This window comes from Canis lupus, chromosome 22 (assembly GCF_048164855.1).
Source record: "Canis lupus baileyi chromosome 22, mCanLup2.hap1, whole genome shotgun sequence".
NCBI lineage: Eukaryota > Metazoa > Chordata > Mammalia > Carnivora > Canidae > Canis > Canis lupus.
In genome coordinates this window covers 14,177,730-14,195,117 of record NC_132859.1, presented here as the reverse complement: position 1 = coordinate 14,195,117, position 17,388 = coordinate 14,177,730, and the positions used below count along the sequence as shown (strand labels likewise).

At 32.6% G+C, this 17,388-nt stretch overlaps 1 protein-coding gene across 10 annotated transcripts in view; it reads left to right on the top strand.

Annotated features, from left to right (window-relative positions):
- TRPC1 (transient receptor potential cation channel subfamily C member 1) overlaps positions 1-17,388 on the top strand; it is a 107,396-nt gene that overhangs the window by 14,341 nt on the left and 75,667 nt on the right. For 6 of the 10 annotated variants that reach the window (XR_012014826.1, XM_072792400.1, XM_072792404.1 and 3 more), the window contains 2 exons: positions 2,245-2,346; positions 7,403-7,605. Coding sequence is in view for 8 of the 10 variants with exons in the window: in XM_072792400.1 (XP_072648501.1) it covers positions 2,245-2,346; positions 7,403-7,605 (305 nt within the window). In the remaining 2 variants the exon portion in view is untranslated. The remainder of the gene's footprint in view (positions 1-2,244; positions 2,347-7,402; positions 7,606-17,388) is intronic. The other 4 variants (XM_072792407.1, XM_072792405.1, XM_072792402.1 and 1 more) reach the window with 1 other exon arrangement.

Genomic DNA, 17,388 nt, shown 5'->3' with positions numbered 1-17,388 from the left:
TACCAAGGTGGAAAACTTAGCTTTGGAAAGGAAATAAGAAGCTTCTTACTCTGAGCCTAGAGGAAAGAGTATGGGAATTGTTGAGAAGACATTTTCCAAGGTGGGAAGGAATATAGCAAGCAACCTCATTAATACACAATAAGTATATATGTTGAATAAATTTTAATAAGGGATGGTCATATTTGTGAGAAAATGAGAAGCAAAACTAATGAAGACATTTTGTCCTATAGATATTTTTAAAATAATCTAAAACTTTTTTTTCATTCAGAACTTCCTTTGATTTATATTCCATTTGTGCAGAATAAGTTAATGGTAACTCCTTATTTACATGACTTTTTTACACAAATATTTTTTATACCTGAAGCTTATCCTTTTAAGCATTGAAAGATTTAATATGAATCTTTCTTTATTCTTCACTAGTGTATCTGAATATAATTTAATTTTACCATAAGTGGGTATCTTTGAGAATATAATTCTTTTACTTTGCTTTGTGTAATCTGAAATTATTAACATGTTTGTCCTTCCATTAAATTGATTCTGACTGCTCTGTATTGATAGTTGTTTTGCTATACTGATATTTTATCTTTTCAGTAGTCAGCTTTTAGCAATTTTTTCTTCATTTCTTTCTACTTTTTTAGTTTCCATTTAGCTGTTTCCTTATTCAGTAAAGACCTAAAGAATACTTGGGAAAGCCAGTTATCCGTCATTTATAGACAACACTAAGTCTGTGGTTGACTTCTGGGAAGTAGTGCCCGTAAAGTTAGTGACAGCTCAACACAGTTTTTTTTTTTTTTTTTTTTTTGAAATTTACAGTTGGATCCATGGCTGTGTTTCAGACAGTTGGAGTTGACTGGTGTTTTGACTTAGAGAGCAGTGGCATTACTGTAGTTAGGTTTAAAGGTTAAAATTTATCATAAATGAAATGTTTAGTAGTAATGAACACATAATTCTTTTTGTTTGCTTCACCTGACCAAGTATGGTAAAAATTGAAGAGAAATGTTTGCAAAGCAGAGGAATAATGGTGCTAGATTTAAAGATAGGCTACAGACCAGTGAACCCTAAAAGTTTTAAGGGATTAAAAAAATAAATTTCTCAATGGGGTGGGGAGTTTTTCCTATGGGAATACATAAGCAGTTCCTAGTGGTTGAATGTGGCCCCCAATTCTTTCTTTGGGGTACTTAGGCCTATTTTTAGATATCTAGATAAAGTCTGTCCTTTTTAGTCCTCTTTTTGACATCTAGATAAAGTATGTGGAAGTTTTATTCTTTTCAGCTCCAAGAATACTAAAGATCTGATATAGTTTCATTTTCAAGAGAGAATGTTGATGTAAATGGTTGTTAAAGATTATAACAGTTCTTAAAATATACAGATTGAAAATATTCAGGGTATTTTCTTAGGTTAAATTATTATTTATCTCCTGTTTTCCTTCTGCCTTTATGGTTTTCCTTAAAACAAAACAAAATAGAACAAAACAAAAAGAAACCCAAAAACCTGATGTCACAGTTGCCAAGTATCATAATAGAACTGTAGACATTGTTACAGTGTTGGAAAGTCCCAAATGCTCAGCTTCTATTTACTTTTTCCTCCTGTCAAAGTTAGAGTTTCAAAATGAGCTATAGTTTGGGAGTAAAGCTATAAAGTCACTTCTCCCTATTGCCTCTAAGGACATTGGTAGCCAAGTTTTTTGCAGCTTTTTGCTTGATAAGATTGCTAATATTAATGTCAAATTTGAAACATTTCAGTCAGCTATGTATATTTTAAAGTTGAGATCAGAGGGCTCCTCTTAACCTCATGGTTGCATTGATGATCATTTTTATTAGGTTGAATATAATCCTTTACTCATAGTAATAGTTCTTGGCAATTCCTTTAATAGATCTGGAATGTTAAGATTTTTTTGGTTTAAAGATCAAAAATAAAGGCCTTGAAAAAAAAATTCAGCTTTAAATACTCCATGGATCACACTGTTCCATTAATAAATCCTTCTAGCAAGCATTTGTTTATTTATTTTTTTTTACTAGCTTATGCAGTGAAACCAGGACAGAAATTTGTGTGTGTTATGGTACACAAAAATAAGGCTAAGTCAAGCAAATGTACTATTTGGACAGTCTACATTTTTAAAAATTTAGTATTACTATACATAATACAGTTTAAATTTAAAGATATTTTTATTTATGAATTAGTGAAAATAAATAGTTTACCTTTTTATCCTCCATTTTCATTTTTAACCTTTTTTTTTTTTTAAAGTCCGCAGATGCACTTTTGGTGGCAATCGACTCTGAAGTAGTGGGAGCTGTTGATATACTACTTAATCATCGACCAAAACGATCATCAAGACCAACTATAGTAGTTAGTACTCTTAAATATTTATTAATTTGGATTTTTAAACCAAATAGATACCCTGCCCCATTCCCATTTTTTCTTCCCCCAAATTTATTTTGTTTTAAAGAAATAGATTTTTTTAATCTGTAAAATATTGCCTTAAAGTAAGTAGACACTTGCAACACCTTTTTAAAATTAGTGATATTTTCATAAATCTGTCAGTGTGGACGAGTATTTTTAGTTTCGAGCATTCTATAGGTTAGGTTGGAAATACAGATTAGCTTCCAAATGGAGTTAGGAATTAAATATAAACAATGAAACCATAAAAGCGGAAGAAAATATAGGTGAATGTTTAACTGATTATGAGTGGAAAGACTTTCTAAACATAAAAACAAAGAACAAAAATCATAAAAAGCAATGGCACAGCCTTTGGCTAGATAGAAATTAAATTTCTGGAGTTCAAACATCAAACAAAATTTAGAAAGAAAATGGAAAACTGGCAAAAGATATTTTCAACATATATCACAAATTCATAATCCTAATAATTGACAAATTGATGAAAAACACCAAAATCAGAAAAGGACTTGAAAAAAAATCTCAGAAAAGAAAATATAAGATATTAAAACTCACTACTAATAAAATATGAAATACTAATTTTTACTTATCAAATTAGCAAAGATTTATTTATTTTATTTCTTTATTTAAATTTTAATTGGTTAACATACAGGGCAATATTGATTTCAGGAGTAGAATTCAGTGATTCATCACTTACATATACCACCCAGTGCTCATCACAAGTGCCCTCCTTAATACCCATCACACATCTAGCCCATCCCCCACTCACCTCCTTCCATCAACCCTCAGTTTGTTCTCTGTAATTAGTCTCTTATGGTTCATTTCCCTCTCTCCTTTTTTCCCCTTCCTATATGTTCATCTGTTTTTTTTCTTAAATTCCACATGTGAGTGAAATCATATGGTATTTATCTTTCTCTGACTGACTCATTTTGCTTAGCATAATATGCTCTAGCTCCATCCATATTTCAAATGGTAAGATTTCATTCTTTTTGATGACTCAGTAACGTCTTCTGTATCCATTCATCAGTCAATGAAAATTTGACTTTCCATAATTTGGTTATTGTTGATAATGCAAATTAGCAAAGATCTTAAAAAATAATTATCATTGATGGCAAGGGAGTAGTACAGTCTAATAACAGGGTAGAGAAGAGTATTTTGGAAAGCAGTTTAGCACAGTGTCTCATAAACAAGAAAGATGCTCATATTCTTTTTTTTTTTTTTTTTTTTTTTTTTTTGATGCTCATATTCTTAAACTTAGTGTTTCTTCCTTTAGGAACTGGCCAGAAATGGGGAGAAAAAAGTTAATTGTGATCTTATTGCAATGAAAAAACCATGTAACCCAATTTAAACATTCCCAAATAAAAGACTGGAAATAGTATAAAAATTACATATATATTAAAATGGCATTTTTAAAAGAATATTTAGGAACCTGAACAAATATAACATAGGAAGTGAAAAAATGGGAGTAATAAACTGGACATACAGTATGATCTGGACATATAATATAATATGAGGTTAAAAACATGTACAGACAAGGAACTGAATGGAAATATAGCAAAATGGTACCTAACAGCAGTCAACTCATTGCTAAATTAAGGATTTTTTTTTTTAAGATTTTATTTATTTATACACAGAGACACAGAGAGAGAGAGAGGCAGAGACACAGGCATAGAGAGAAGCAGGCTTCCTGCAGGGAGCCCAACGTGGGACTCGATCCCAGGTCTCCAGGATCATGTCCTGAGCCGAAGGCAGAAGCCCAACCACGGAGCCGCCCAGGTGTCCCACGGATATTTTTTTCTTAAACCCTTTTTCTATATTGCTTTTGTAATTAGAAAGGTAGTCACTAATAACCAAATTCTGCTTTAAAAATGAGATTTTGGGATCCCTGGGTGGCGCAGCGGTTTAGCGCCTGCCTTTGGCCCAGGGCGCGATCCTGGAGACCCGGGATCGAATCCCACATCGGGCTCCCGGTGCATGGAGCCTGTTTCTCCCTCTGCCTGTGTCTCTGCCTCTCTCGCTCTCTCTGTGTGACTATCATAAATAAATAAAAATTTAAAAAAAATAAAAAATAAAAATGAGATTTTTGTTATATGTCAAAATTTAAAGTGAGGATGTAGTGAAACAAGCCATTTAAATAATTGCTGGTAGTGTAAACTGGCTATCCTCTGAAGAAAAAAATTGTTTTAAGAAAGACTTATAGGGGCACCTGGGTGCCTCAGTGGTTGAGCATCTGCCTTTGGTTCAGATTCTGATCCTGGAGTCCTGGGATCAAGTTCTGCATCAGGCTCCCCGTAGGAAGCCTGCTTCTCTCTCTGCCTATATCTCTGCCTCTCTTTGTGTCTCTCATGAATAAATAAATAAAATCTTAAAAGGAAAAGAAAGAATTATAAATTAGTTGTGAATTATCTACCATTATCTGAGATCAGTGAGAAGTTCTGCTAATTTGCATGCTTTATCATGTATTAACTGAAACATTTTGCTTTCATTTAGGTATTACAAAGTTTGTGTAAGCATGACTTTCTACAGAGGATAGTACCCAGTAGTTTAAGTGGTTTTAAGAAACCAACAGGAGCAGAGAAAAAAGGGCTAAGAATATAGCCCCTGCCAAATGATCAGAAATATCTAGAATTCTATTCAACTTTCCCTTTCATCTGTCTTGTCACGGTTAGATTATGGTATACTTATTCCACCATGTAGCCTTTTTACCCTTTTATTTTCTTGGCAGGGAGGGTAGAGTGTAGAATGCTAGGATATTGGAGCAACTGACTGACATTAATTCATCACCATTAGCACGACCAGTCAACTCTTGAGTTTTAAGGCTCTGGCAGTGAGAGAATACTGCCAGAGAGAACACTTCATCTACTCAGTGAGAGAACACTTTGTACTTCATCTCTAATGAAAAGGGCTATCCAGCCTTGGCTTGAGTACTTCTAGTGATGGCAAGATCACATTTTAACAGCCCTAACACTTTTTGACAGGCAATGTCAAATATTTTTATATACTTTTTTTAATCATTTCAATGAATTCATTTTATATTCTTAGCTTATTAAAATTCTTATGACAAATTTTGACTTTCAGATACAGGTGGGGTTTTTTTTTGATAGTATGTAGGTTATATTATGAACAGTGAAATTATGAATTTTAATCTTCTAACGTTTTTCGTGTAGTCAAGTATGTTTTTTCTTTAGGAAAAATAAAGACATTATTTAAATACAATTTTCTTCTCTTTGTATAACCAGTTATAAAGGGGAGAAAGGACTAAATTTTTAAATAAATTCATTGATTTGAGGTTCCCAATAAATAAATGGGAACTATATAAAGAAACTATTCATAAAAGAAGGGGAAAAAGCTACATATGTCAGAAAATATTAAACTTAACCAGTAATCAAAGGAGAGTAAGTGAATGTTTCATATTTTTTTTCATTCATAAGTTGAGAATGACCATGCCTAGTGCTGGTGAGTAAACCTTGAATGTGAAATGGGTACATTCTTATATTATTGATAATATAAACTGAAAAGAACTTTACTAACATATATAGTAAAAGCTCCAAAACTGTTCATCACCTTTAGAGCTATAATTGTACTTCAGGGGTTCTGTGGTTAATGAGTTTATCCTAAATTTCAAAAAGCTATATTCATAAAGATGTTTTTGGTAGTGTTATTTAAATAAGCAAAACAAAATATCTTGAACAAAGGTCTATGAATTTTCTTAAATTACATGCTAAATTCTATATATGAATTTTATTTCCCAGAAATTCTGGGCTGTAGTTTTTTGATATTATTAGAAGGGTCCTTGAATTTCAAAATATTAAGGACCATTGTTTTTAATCATTGATGCCAAATCACTTATGCCAAAGATGTCCTTAAAAGGAAGTATAATAAAAGACTAGAAGGAGATACTGTAAAATGTGTTTTGTATAGTAGGGATATGGGAATTTTTATTCTTTCTGCTTTTCTGTATTTTTCAGATATTTTGTAATATGTGTATACTATTTTATGATGTTAATAAAAATTATCAAAAAAAAAAACCCCTGTGAACTTGATAAGTTTATACAATGGAATCAAACAGCTCTCAGGAAAACCCATGTAAAAAAGTGAGAAGTATTGGGAAGAATATGCAACAGTCATAAAACTATCAACGTTTTTATTTAACCCTGATTCTTTATTTACTAATGTTTCTTTCCTCATGTCATGCCATCACCAGGCCCATGAGCCCATGTAGGGAAAGCAGCTCAGGCTCTGGTGTAATACAAACCTGAGTCCTGATCTGCATTTTGCCACTCTTGTTTTGTAGCTTGGGCACATTAATTTCTCTGAGCCTCAGTTTCTCCATTCAATTTTGCAAGCTATTGTGGGGATTGAATGAGATAATAAATGTAAAGTGCTTGACAGTTCTAGGACTCATAAAGAGTGGTTATGATTGTTAGTGTTTTTGTGCATTTGTAACAGGAAATAGTATAGGTATTGATTGGGAATATGTAGAGAATTATACAGAATGAAGAGTGCTTCCTATTTACTTATTTCTTTCAAGCAGCTTCATTGCTATTAATGTGGCAAGATTTGCCACGGAGGTGGAATTTTTAAGTTTTTCTCATGATTTATATATACTCTGCCTGTTTTTAACATTTTTCCTTTTTCTTTTATATTCTTTTTCTACAATTCTTGTCTTTATCCTTGTCATGCATGTTTCCATAATCTTGAGAAAATTAAACACTTTTTCCTAAAGTATTTTTCTAGCTATCCTTACTTCTTTTTTATTAGGGAAAAAAACTCTAGTTGTATGAATGTTGAAGATTTTTGTCTGTCATGATTATATTGCATTTATTAATTAAAATTGAGTTTTCAGGTTCTGAAAAATATTTAGTACTGGCAAAATGTTATCATTTTTTAAAAAAATGATTCTTATATGCTTTGTACCTTCTGATTTTTTTTCATTTTATTTTCAGATAAATATGTTGTTTTGAAGTCACAAATAATAATTTTGAACATTTATATAAATATTTTTCAGAAATTAATGGAGCGAATTCAGAATCCTGAATATTCAACAACTATGGATGTTGCACCTGTCATTTTAGCTGCTCATCGTAACAACTATGAAATTCTTACAATGCTGTTGAAACAGGATGTATCTCTACCCAAGCCCCATGCAGTTGGCTGTGAATGCACATTGTGTTCTGCAAAAAACAAAAAGGACAGCCTCCGACATTCCAGGTTAGAAAATTAAGGTTTTGATAAATAGGTGTGTGATACAGTAAAGTGTATATCAGTGAGATTTTTGTTATTTTTCTGTCTATGCACCTTTTAAGAAATATGGTAGTGTAATGGCTTATGAAAGCTAAACTTTTCGTTTGTTTGCTTAATATGAGTTTTACACTTTTTAAAAAATATTTACTAAATGATGCATAATTTGGAAAATCCTTCAAATTATGAATAAGGTTTACTTCATACTTCTGCTGGTGGGGCATGAAGACACTATATACTTTTTTAAATCAGAGTTTATTAATTTAAGAGAATTTCCAAATAGTAAAAGGAATGGAGATATCCCTTCTTATTTATAAGAAAATAAGTATTTTCCATCTGACTTAATTTTTGACTTGTTATGCCTCTTACTTCCCCTCCCACACAATATTTAAGTCTCCTTCTCTTCCCTTTCTCCTTAGTCAAAATATTAAGAACAACTGAGGAGAAAATGAATAAGAAAGTACCCCATCTTGGACAGGTTGAGCAAAATCATGCATGTGGGCATGTTGAATACGGTTTTGGGCTAGACTTGAGAATCTAATTTTTAGCATAAACCTTTATACTTATACTGTATATAATCTATGTAGTAATAAAATATAGTTGAAATTATATCAAGTGTAACATGTACTGTGGAAAATATGGTCTGGAAGTCCTATTTTTAGTATATGTGCTGCTGAAGTGAGCACTGGTCTGGAAGTCCTAAGCAGCCCATTGACAGACTGTTTTTATAGTATGTGAAATTAGCTTTAAAGCTGTAAGCTATTCACCCTCACTCCTCCTTCCTTACTTTAAGGAGAGATCTTTGGTGGATTGACAGTCACAGATCCATAAATGGAGAAAGTCTCCTGGGAATCAATTTAATGTTTATTTGCAGAGGTTGGACTAGAAATTTTTTCTGTTTATAAGTTTATTTACAGTAAGACCTGTGTTGTTTTTTTATAAGGTCTGGTTGAAAGCTATGGCTATATCATTTACCTTTTTAGTTTTAAAATGACTAGTCTGTAAAATGACAAGAAGAAATGATCTTTAAGGCTTCTTCTAGTTTTAAACTTCTTCATTAATATTAAATATAAATATTTCCAAATTGTATGCTTATTAAATATGTATATAGTTGAAGCAGCTGAGGTTGGAGGAGTTGGGGCTAGAAAGAACACTAAGTCTGCCTTGGTTTCAGATGGGGAAAAAGCTTTGTTCTGTAAGCTTTTAAAGGAGCTGTGGCTTGAGCTTGGTCTTTAGGTATGAATAAAAAAAAAGAGGGGCACCTAAGTGGCTTAGTTGGTTAAGCCTCCAATTTTTGATTTTGGTTCAGGAGATGATCTCAGAGTCATGAGATGCAGCTCCGTGTTGGCTCTGTGCTCAGTGGGGAGTCTGCTTGAGATTCTCTCTCCTCCTACCCCTCCACTGCATCCCCCCTCAAACAAATAAATACATTTTTTTAAAAAAATAAAAAGTTTGTTTTATGCAGAAAATACAGTATTTGATTGTGGTTTATTTAGGGAACATTGAGCGGTGTGGTGTATTTACAGAAAAGTTTTAGAGAATTTGTTATTGATATTTAGGAAAACAGTTATAGTGAATATCAAAATGCTCTGGCTACAAGTCATTTCTAGGAATTGATAAGTAGACTTGCTGAAGAAAAGGAAGCTAACAAAATGAGTAAAAAGAGATATGGGTAAAGGTTTTGATGATCTTGAGAAGCCAATATACTGGCAATGAGGAAGTGAGGCAATCTGTATTTATAAAGTTTTTGGCTTTTAAATTTTAGAGATGCTGCAGTTCTAGGTGTTGATCAGGTCTAGGGGTAATAATTTTCTCTTATTTATTTATTTATTTATTTATTTATTTATTTATTTATTTAGATTTTATTTATTTATTTGAGGGAGAGAGATGGGAGAGAGCATGAACAGAGGAAGAGGGAGAAGCAGACTCCCCGCTGAGCAAGGAGCCTGACAAGAGGCTCCATCCCAGGATCCTGAGATCATGACCTGAGCCAAAGGCAGATGCTTAACTAACTGAGCCATCCAGGCATCCCAAAGGGGTGGTAATTTTAAATGAAGTAGGGAAAGATAATGGACCATTGTAGTTTAGAAAAACATTTTCATTAATTGCTGTGATTTGGTTTTAGTCTCAATTATTTGATGTGGTGTAAAATTTAAAGTAATTTTAAGGGAAGGTATGAAATCTTTATTATCTATCAAAGGAAGACAAAGTTTTTAAGTCAAGAAATGCTTTGTTAAAAAAAAAAAAAAGAAAAGAAATGCTTTGTTTAAACTGCACAGTGGGGGATCCCTGGGTGGCGCAGCGGTTTGATGCCTGCCTTTGGCCTAGGGTGCAATCCTGGAGACCCAGGATTGAATCCCACATCGGGCTCCCGTTGCATGGAGCCTGCTTCTCCCTCTGCCTATGTCTCTGCCTCTCTCTCTCTCTCTCTGACTATCATAAATAAATAAATAAATAAATAAATAAATAAATAAATAAATAAAATAAAATAATAAAATAAATAAACTGCACAGTGATTTTTATAGTTTTGAGTTTGAATGCCTGTAAGCCCAAAGTACAGTTAACTTTACTCGTATTATTACCCACTTCACCCTTGAAAGCAATTGAATTTGTACAATTTAACTAGAAGAGTAGGATTTGGTATTGAGAAATCAGTGAACTATGAGGCTAGAGTAATATTAGGGATATGGAATTCATTTATGTGAAAGCTATTTATTTAACTACACTAGTAATAGGTGAATAAATCTTCAAATCCCTGTGAAAATTCTAATTTAACCTTGGACATTCCCCAGTCAATTTTCCTCCTGTCTCTGGAGCTAACCAGTATGATCAGTTTGAGGGTCTATATCTGCTCCTTAATGACCAAAATTCTAATTGGTTAGAAATGTGACTCTTGACTGCAGTGTTAGATTGGAAACTAGTCTCCATCAGTTACATGTTGAAGTTTGAAATTTCCTGTCCTGATTTCTATCTATACAGATTCCATTCAAGATTCCTCCCCTATTTCATTAATTTTGCCTATTGATATTAATCTTGTTTCATCTACTCCAATTCTTATGGTTGTCCAAATATTTAGGTTGAACCATATGAAATTACTGTCTTAAAAGTATTTTGAACAATGTAGAATTGCAAATTCCCATATTCTTCTTGGTGTGGATATAACCCAAACCCCAGAAAGTTATCTAGTTATTTAAAAAAAATTTTTTTTTTAAGATTTATTTATTTGAGAGAGAGAGAGAGCACATGCCCATGAATGGGGTTGGGGGAGTGGGGAGGCAGAGAAAGAGGGAAAGAGAGAATCCTCAAGGAGACTCCCCAGTGATCATGGAGCCCAACGTGGGACTCGATCCCAGACCCCTGAGCTGCTTAACCAACTGAGCCACCCAGGCACCCAAAAAAAGTTTTTAAAAAAAATATGGAAATTAATGATTTGCAGTAAGTGTATACAGGTATAGTAAATGTATACAGGTGTACACTATCAACAGAATCCAATATTCTATCATTTCCATCATTGGATCAAATTTTGTCATGGCCATTTATAGTCAATCTCTGCTCCCATTCCTATCTCCAAGCAACCACAGATCTCTTTTCTGTCTAAAACCTATAATTTTTTTCTTTTCTAGAAATTTCATATAAATAGAATCATACAATATATTGGCTTATGTCTTTAGCTTCTCTCAGCATAATATTTTGAGGTTCATTCATATTGCATATATCAGTAGTTTATTCCTTTTTGTTGTTAGGTAGTATATCATTGTAAGGATGAATCTTTTGTTTATCCATTCAGTAGTTGATGGATATTTGAGTTGTTTCTGGTTTTTGGCAGTGAACATTCACATATAAGTCTTTGTGTGGACATATAGTTTTATTTCTGTTGGGTAGATACCCAGGATTGGAATTGCTGCGTTGTATGGAAGTGTATGTTTAACTTTTTAAGTAATTGCTAAACTGTTTTCCGAAGTGATTGTATCATTTTACATTCTCACAAGTGATGTATGATGTTTTCAATTCCTCTACATACTCATCAAGACTTTATATTTCGTTTTATTTTTATCTTAGCCATTTTAGCAGAAGTGTAAACCACAATTGATCTCACTGTGGTTTTAATTTGAATTTCCCTTATGCCTTATAATATCAAGCATCTTATCATGTGCTTATAGGCCATTAATGTATCTTCTTTGATGAAATATCTATTCAAATTTTTTGCTTATTTTTAAAAATTGAGTTGTTTTATTAAGTTGCAAAAGTTCTTTCTTTGTATATTCCAGACACAAATCCTTTATCAGATAAATGTTTTGCAAATAACTTCTCACAGTCTGTGACTTGTCTTTTCATTTTCTTCTTGGTGTCTTTTGAAGAGCAAAACTTTTCATTTTGATGAGGCCCATTTTATCATTTTTGCCTTTTGTAGATTGTTTCTTATGTCATATGTATGAAATATTTGCCAACCCAAGGTCACAAAGACTTTCTCCTGTTTTCTTCTAGAAATTTTACAGTTGTACAATTTACATTTAAGTCTATAACCTATTTTGAATAATTTTTTGTGTATGTGTGAAATAAGGATCTAAGTTCTTTTTTAATTTTTTGCCTATCCCATCATTTGTTCTAGCATCATTTGTTAAAGAATATTGTTTACTGGGGGCAGTAAATTACCTTTACACCTTAGAAATCATTTGAGCATATATGTGGTTTTATTTCTAGACTCTAATTTGTTCCATTAATCTTTAAGACTATTACACCAATATCAGTCTATCCTGATTACTGTAATTTTATAGTAAGCTTTTAAGTCAGATAATGTATATGATTTCACTTATATGTAAAATTTCAGAAATGAAACATCATAAGGAAAAAAAGATGCAAACCATAAAACAGATTCTTAACTATAGTAAACAAACAGAGTTTCTCAAGGGGAGGTGGCGGGGGGTGGGTTAAATGGATGATGAGTATTAAGGAGGGCACTTATGATGAGCATTGGGTATTATAGGTAAGTGATGACTCAGTAAATTCTACTTCTGAAACTAATATTATACTATATCTTAACTAACTGGAATTTAAATATAATTTGAAACAAAGTAAAATAAAATCAGGTAATGTAAGTCATTTTAAATCTTTTTTTAATTTTTGGCTATACTATGTTCTTTGCATTTGCAAATAAAGTTTAGAATGAGTTATCAATTTTTAAAACACCTGCTTAGATTTTTAAGAGGGGTTGCATTAAGCCAATTTGGAGAGAATTGCCATTTTAATAATATTAAGTCTTTCAACCTATAAACATGGTATATCTCTCCATTTTATTAGATTTTCCTAATTTCAGCAATGTTTTCTAGTCTTCAGTGTATGGGTCTTTGCTTCTTTTTTACAATTTATTCGTAAGTATTTTATTTGTTTTGATTATATTGCACATGAATTGCTTTCTTAATTTCATTTGCAGATGGTTCATTGCTAGTATATAGAAATAAAACAGATTTTTTTTTTTTGTATACTGGTTTTATATCTTGTGATCTTGCTAAATTCAATTATTCTAATAGGGTTTTTTGTTTGTTTGCTTTTTAGATTCCTAAAGATTTTTTATATATAAGATTATATCATCTGTAGGTAAAGACAGTTTTACTTCTTTTCCAATCTTTAGGGCTTCATTTTTCTTGCCTTATTGCATTGCCTAGTAACCTCCAGTGTGATGTTAAATGTGAGTTAGTAAGAATGAATATCCTTGCCTTGATGGCATGGTAGTAGTTGCATAGTAGTAGCATGATGATAGTAGTTGCTGGCAAACACTGATTTTTTTTTTTTAACTATCTTTGTGGTTTTAACTTTTCTCTGTAATGTGGCATAATTGGAATCATACAATATGTAGCCTTTTCACATTACTTCCTTCATTTAGTAATATGTATTTAAGTTTCCTTCATGTGTTTTCATGGCTTGACAGTACATTTATTTTTTTTTTTAATTTTTTTTTTATTTATTTATGTATGATAGTCACAGAGAGAGAGAGAGGCAGAGACACAGGCAGAGGGAGAAGCAGGCTCCATGCACCAGGAGCCCGATGTGGGATTCGATCCCGGGTCTCCAGGATCGCGCCCTGGGCCAAAGGCAGGTGCTAAACCGCTGCGCCACCCAGGGATCCCCCAGTACATTTCTTTTTAACACTGAACAGTACCCCATTGTAGGAAGGTACTACAGTTCATCCGTTCATCTACTGAAAGACATTTTGATTACTTCCAAGTTTTGGCAGTTATGAATAAAGCTGTTATAAACATTCATGTATAGGTTTTCATGTGGACATAAGTTTTCAACTCATTAGATAAATACTAAGAAGTGTGATTGCTGGATCATATGTGAAGGATATGTTTACTTTTATAAGAAACTGCCAAACTGTCTTGCAAAGTACCTGCACCATTCAGCATTCAGAACAATGAATAAGGTTCATGTTGCTCTATATCCTTACTAGCATTTGATACTGTCAGGGTTTGGATTTTAGCCTTTCTGATGGGTATGAAATGGTTTTGTATCTCGTTGTTGCTTTGATTGCAGTTCCCTAGTGATGTATGATATTGTACATCTCTATATGCTTGTCATCTGCATATCTTCTTTTGTGAGATGTCTGTTAATATCTCTTGCCTATTTTTAAATTGGATTGTTTGTTTTCTTATTGTTGAGTTTTAAGAGTTCTTTGTATACTTTATATGTAGAGTCCTTTATCAGATATGTTTTTTGCAAATATTTTCTCCTATCCTGTAGCTTGTCTTTTCATTCTCTTGATTCATGGGTTAAAGTGTGCTGTTGTACTTTCACATATTTGGGGTGGTCCCAGATTTTTTTCTACTGGTGATTTGTAATTTAATTTCTAAATTAATTGATCAGAGAATATACTGTATTTTTATTTTTTATTTTTTTTTATTTTTTATTTTTTTTGATATACTGTATTTTTAAAATAACTTTATTGAGTTATAATTTATTGAGATAAATTCATAAATTTTAAAATTCACCATTTTATAATATTCATAGAGTTATACATTGACCATCATTATTGAATTCCAGAACATTTCATCACTTCAAGAAGAAACACTATATTGGGGATGCCTGGGTAGCTCAGCAGTTGAGTGTTTGCCTTTGGCTCAGGGCGTGATCCTAGAGTCCCAGGATCGAGTCCCGCATTGGGCTCCTTGCATGGAGCCTACTTCTCCCTCTGCCTGTGTCTCTGCCTCTCTCTTTGTCTCTCATGAATAAATAAATAAAATCTTAAAAAAAAAAAGAAACATTATATTAATTAGCAGTCACTCAGCTGCTAGATATCACTAAATTTACTTTCTGTTCTTACAGGTTTGCCTATTCTGGATATTTCATATAAATTGTATATTTTAAGTTCTTATCAGTCATTTGCTTATCATTTTTGGAGATGTCTATTCATTTCTGTTTCCCAGTTTTTGATTGGTTATCTATCTTTTTATTGCTGAATTGCAAGAGTTTTTTTAAATATATATTCTAAATATATATTCTGAATTCCTTATCAGATACATGATTTGCAAATCTTTTTTACATTCTATTAGTTACCTTTTTACTTTTTTGATGATGTACTTTGAAGCACAGTTGTTTTCATTTTTTTAAAAGATTTTATTTATTTATTCATGAGAGACACACAGAGAGAGAGAGGCAGAGACACAGGCAGAGGGAGAAGCAGGCTCCATGCAGGGAGCCTGATGTGGGACTCGATCCCGGATCTCCAGGATTATGCCCTGGGCTGAAGGCGGTGCTAAACCGCTGAGCTACCTGGGCTGCCCTGATTCTTATTTTTGAAAAAGATGTATTTCTTTATTTTAGAGAAAGAACACACACATAAGTTAGATGGAGGGGCAGAGGGAGAGAATCTTCAAGGAGACTCCTCACGAGTGCAGAGCCTGATGCAGGGCTCCATCCCACAATCTATGAGATCATGACCTGAGCTGATACCAAAGAGTTGGACACTTAGACACTCAGGCACCCTGATTATTTTTAATCTTTAGTTTGATTCCTAAGGATCATTTCAGAATCTGTATAGGTGAGCCACTGATTGGGTGGAGTTTATGTTAATATACTTTGAGACTGTAAGAGTCCTGTCTCTTGATGAGTGGTTAGTTGGGGAATATAGTCAAAGTTGAAGCCATTTCTCAATAGTTCCTTGTCTTTTTCATATTACCAAACTATCTGATGTTCTCCATATATATCTAATATTTTAGTCAGCCAGAAATCTCTGAAAGCTTTATATGAGTCATTTTATGGCTTTTTTCATTTCTAAGATCTCCCTGTTAAGTTTCTCATTGGTCTGCTGTTTGCCTCTACTCAGACTCCAAGATTTGTCTTATAAATCTGCAAATTTTCCTTGCGCATCTCCTCCAAGTCCAACTCTTTCAACCAGCTGAGCTGGAGGTTTTTGCTTTCCATCGAATTGATCTTCCCCCCCATTAAGCACAAAAGTACAGATTTACCATCTTCAGGCTGGAAAACTGCAGTTCTCCATGACTGAACTGGGGAGGCAGAGGTGATCAAAGTAGCCTCAGGCAAGAAGACCACAGATTCAAACCATTCTTGCTTGAAGCTCTAGAAATTTTTCAATAATTGATCTCAATAGATAATTTTCAATGACCTGAAATGGCTGATTTTTAAAAATATAGTTGACCCTTGAACAATGTGGGAGTTAGGGGCGCCAACCCCTTATACTGTTAAAAATCTACTATCTTTTAACTCTGCAGAAACTTAACTACTAATTAGCCTACTGTTGCCTAGAAGCCTTACCAATAACACAAACTGTCAATTCACACATATTTTGTATATTATACATATTATGTACTATATTCTTATAATAAGTAAGCTAGAGAAAAGAAAATCATAAAGAAGACAAAATACATTTACAGTACTATACTATATTTTAGAAAACCACATATAAGTGAACCCACACAGTTCAAACCCATGTTGTTCAATGGTCAACTGTAATTTTGTTCACTTATATACATATTTTTGGTGTAGTAGAATCACTTACCTCCTCACACCATCATTACTTTGATGGTGTTTTGAATACCAAAAGTGATTTTATAAAGTGAGGCAGCCTCATTATTTGTTAGGTACATCAAAGTACTTTCCGTACAACAGCACTCCATTATTACTCTAGCACAATTGTTTACCACTGTCACTAGCAGTCACTCTTGCTGTTCACTTTGTCATTAATCCTTAATATATTTTGAGTATGATAATGTTGGTTAATACAAAAGTAATTTTTAGAAATAAACTGATGAGATTAATTAATGTAGACATATTGATGGAAACAAAGATAAGTTGCTTAGTTACATATATTTCTCTCAAATTTTTGGACAGTTTTGGTGTAGGCAAATATCTCTTTAGAAATCCATACTTCAGATACAGTAACTATACTTGTTTTATTGAACAGCTAAATTATAATTGGATTTCATAAATATTATTTTCTTAAAAATGCATTATGCATGATTTACCTTTATATCTTTAGTAAGACCAGAAACCTGTATGGTAAATAAGGAATATTTCAATAAGTTTGTTTAAATAAAAGATTTAAATTTCCATATAGGAAAATTCCACTGTAAACAAAGTAAAAAGACAAACAGTAAACTGGGGGAAAAAGTATATAAAATACTGTGACTAGACAGAGTGATAATTTCTTTGATATGTAGATCTTACAAATGATTTTTAAAAATAAACAGTTATGAGAAAAATAGGCTAATGGAAATGAACAAGAGTTTACAGAAGTAG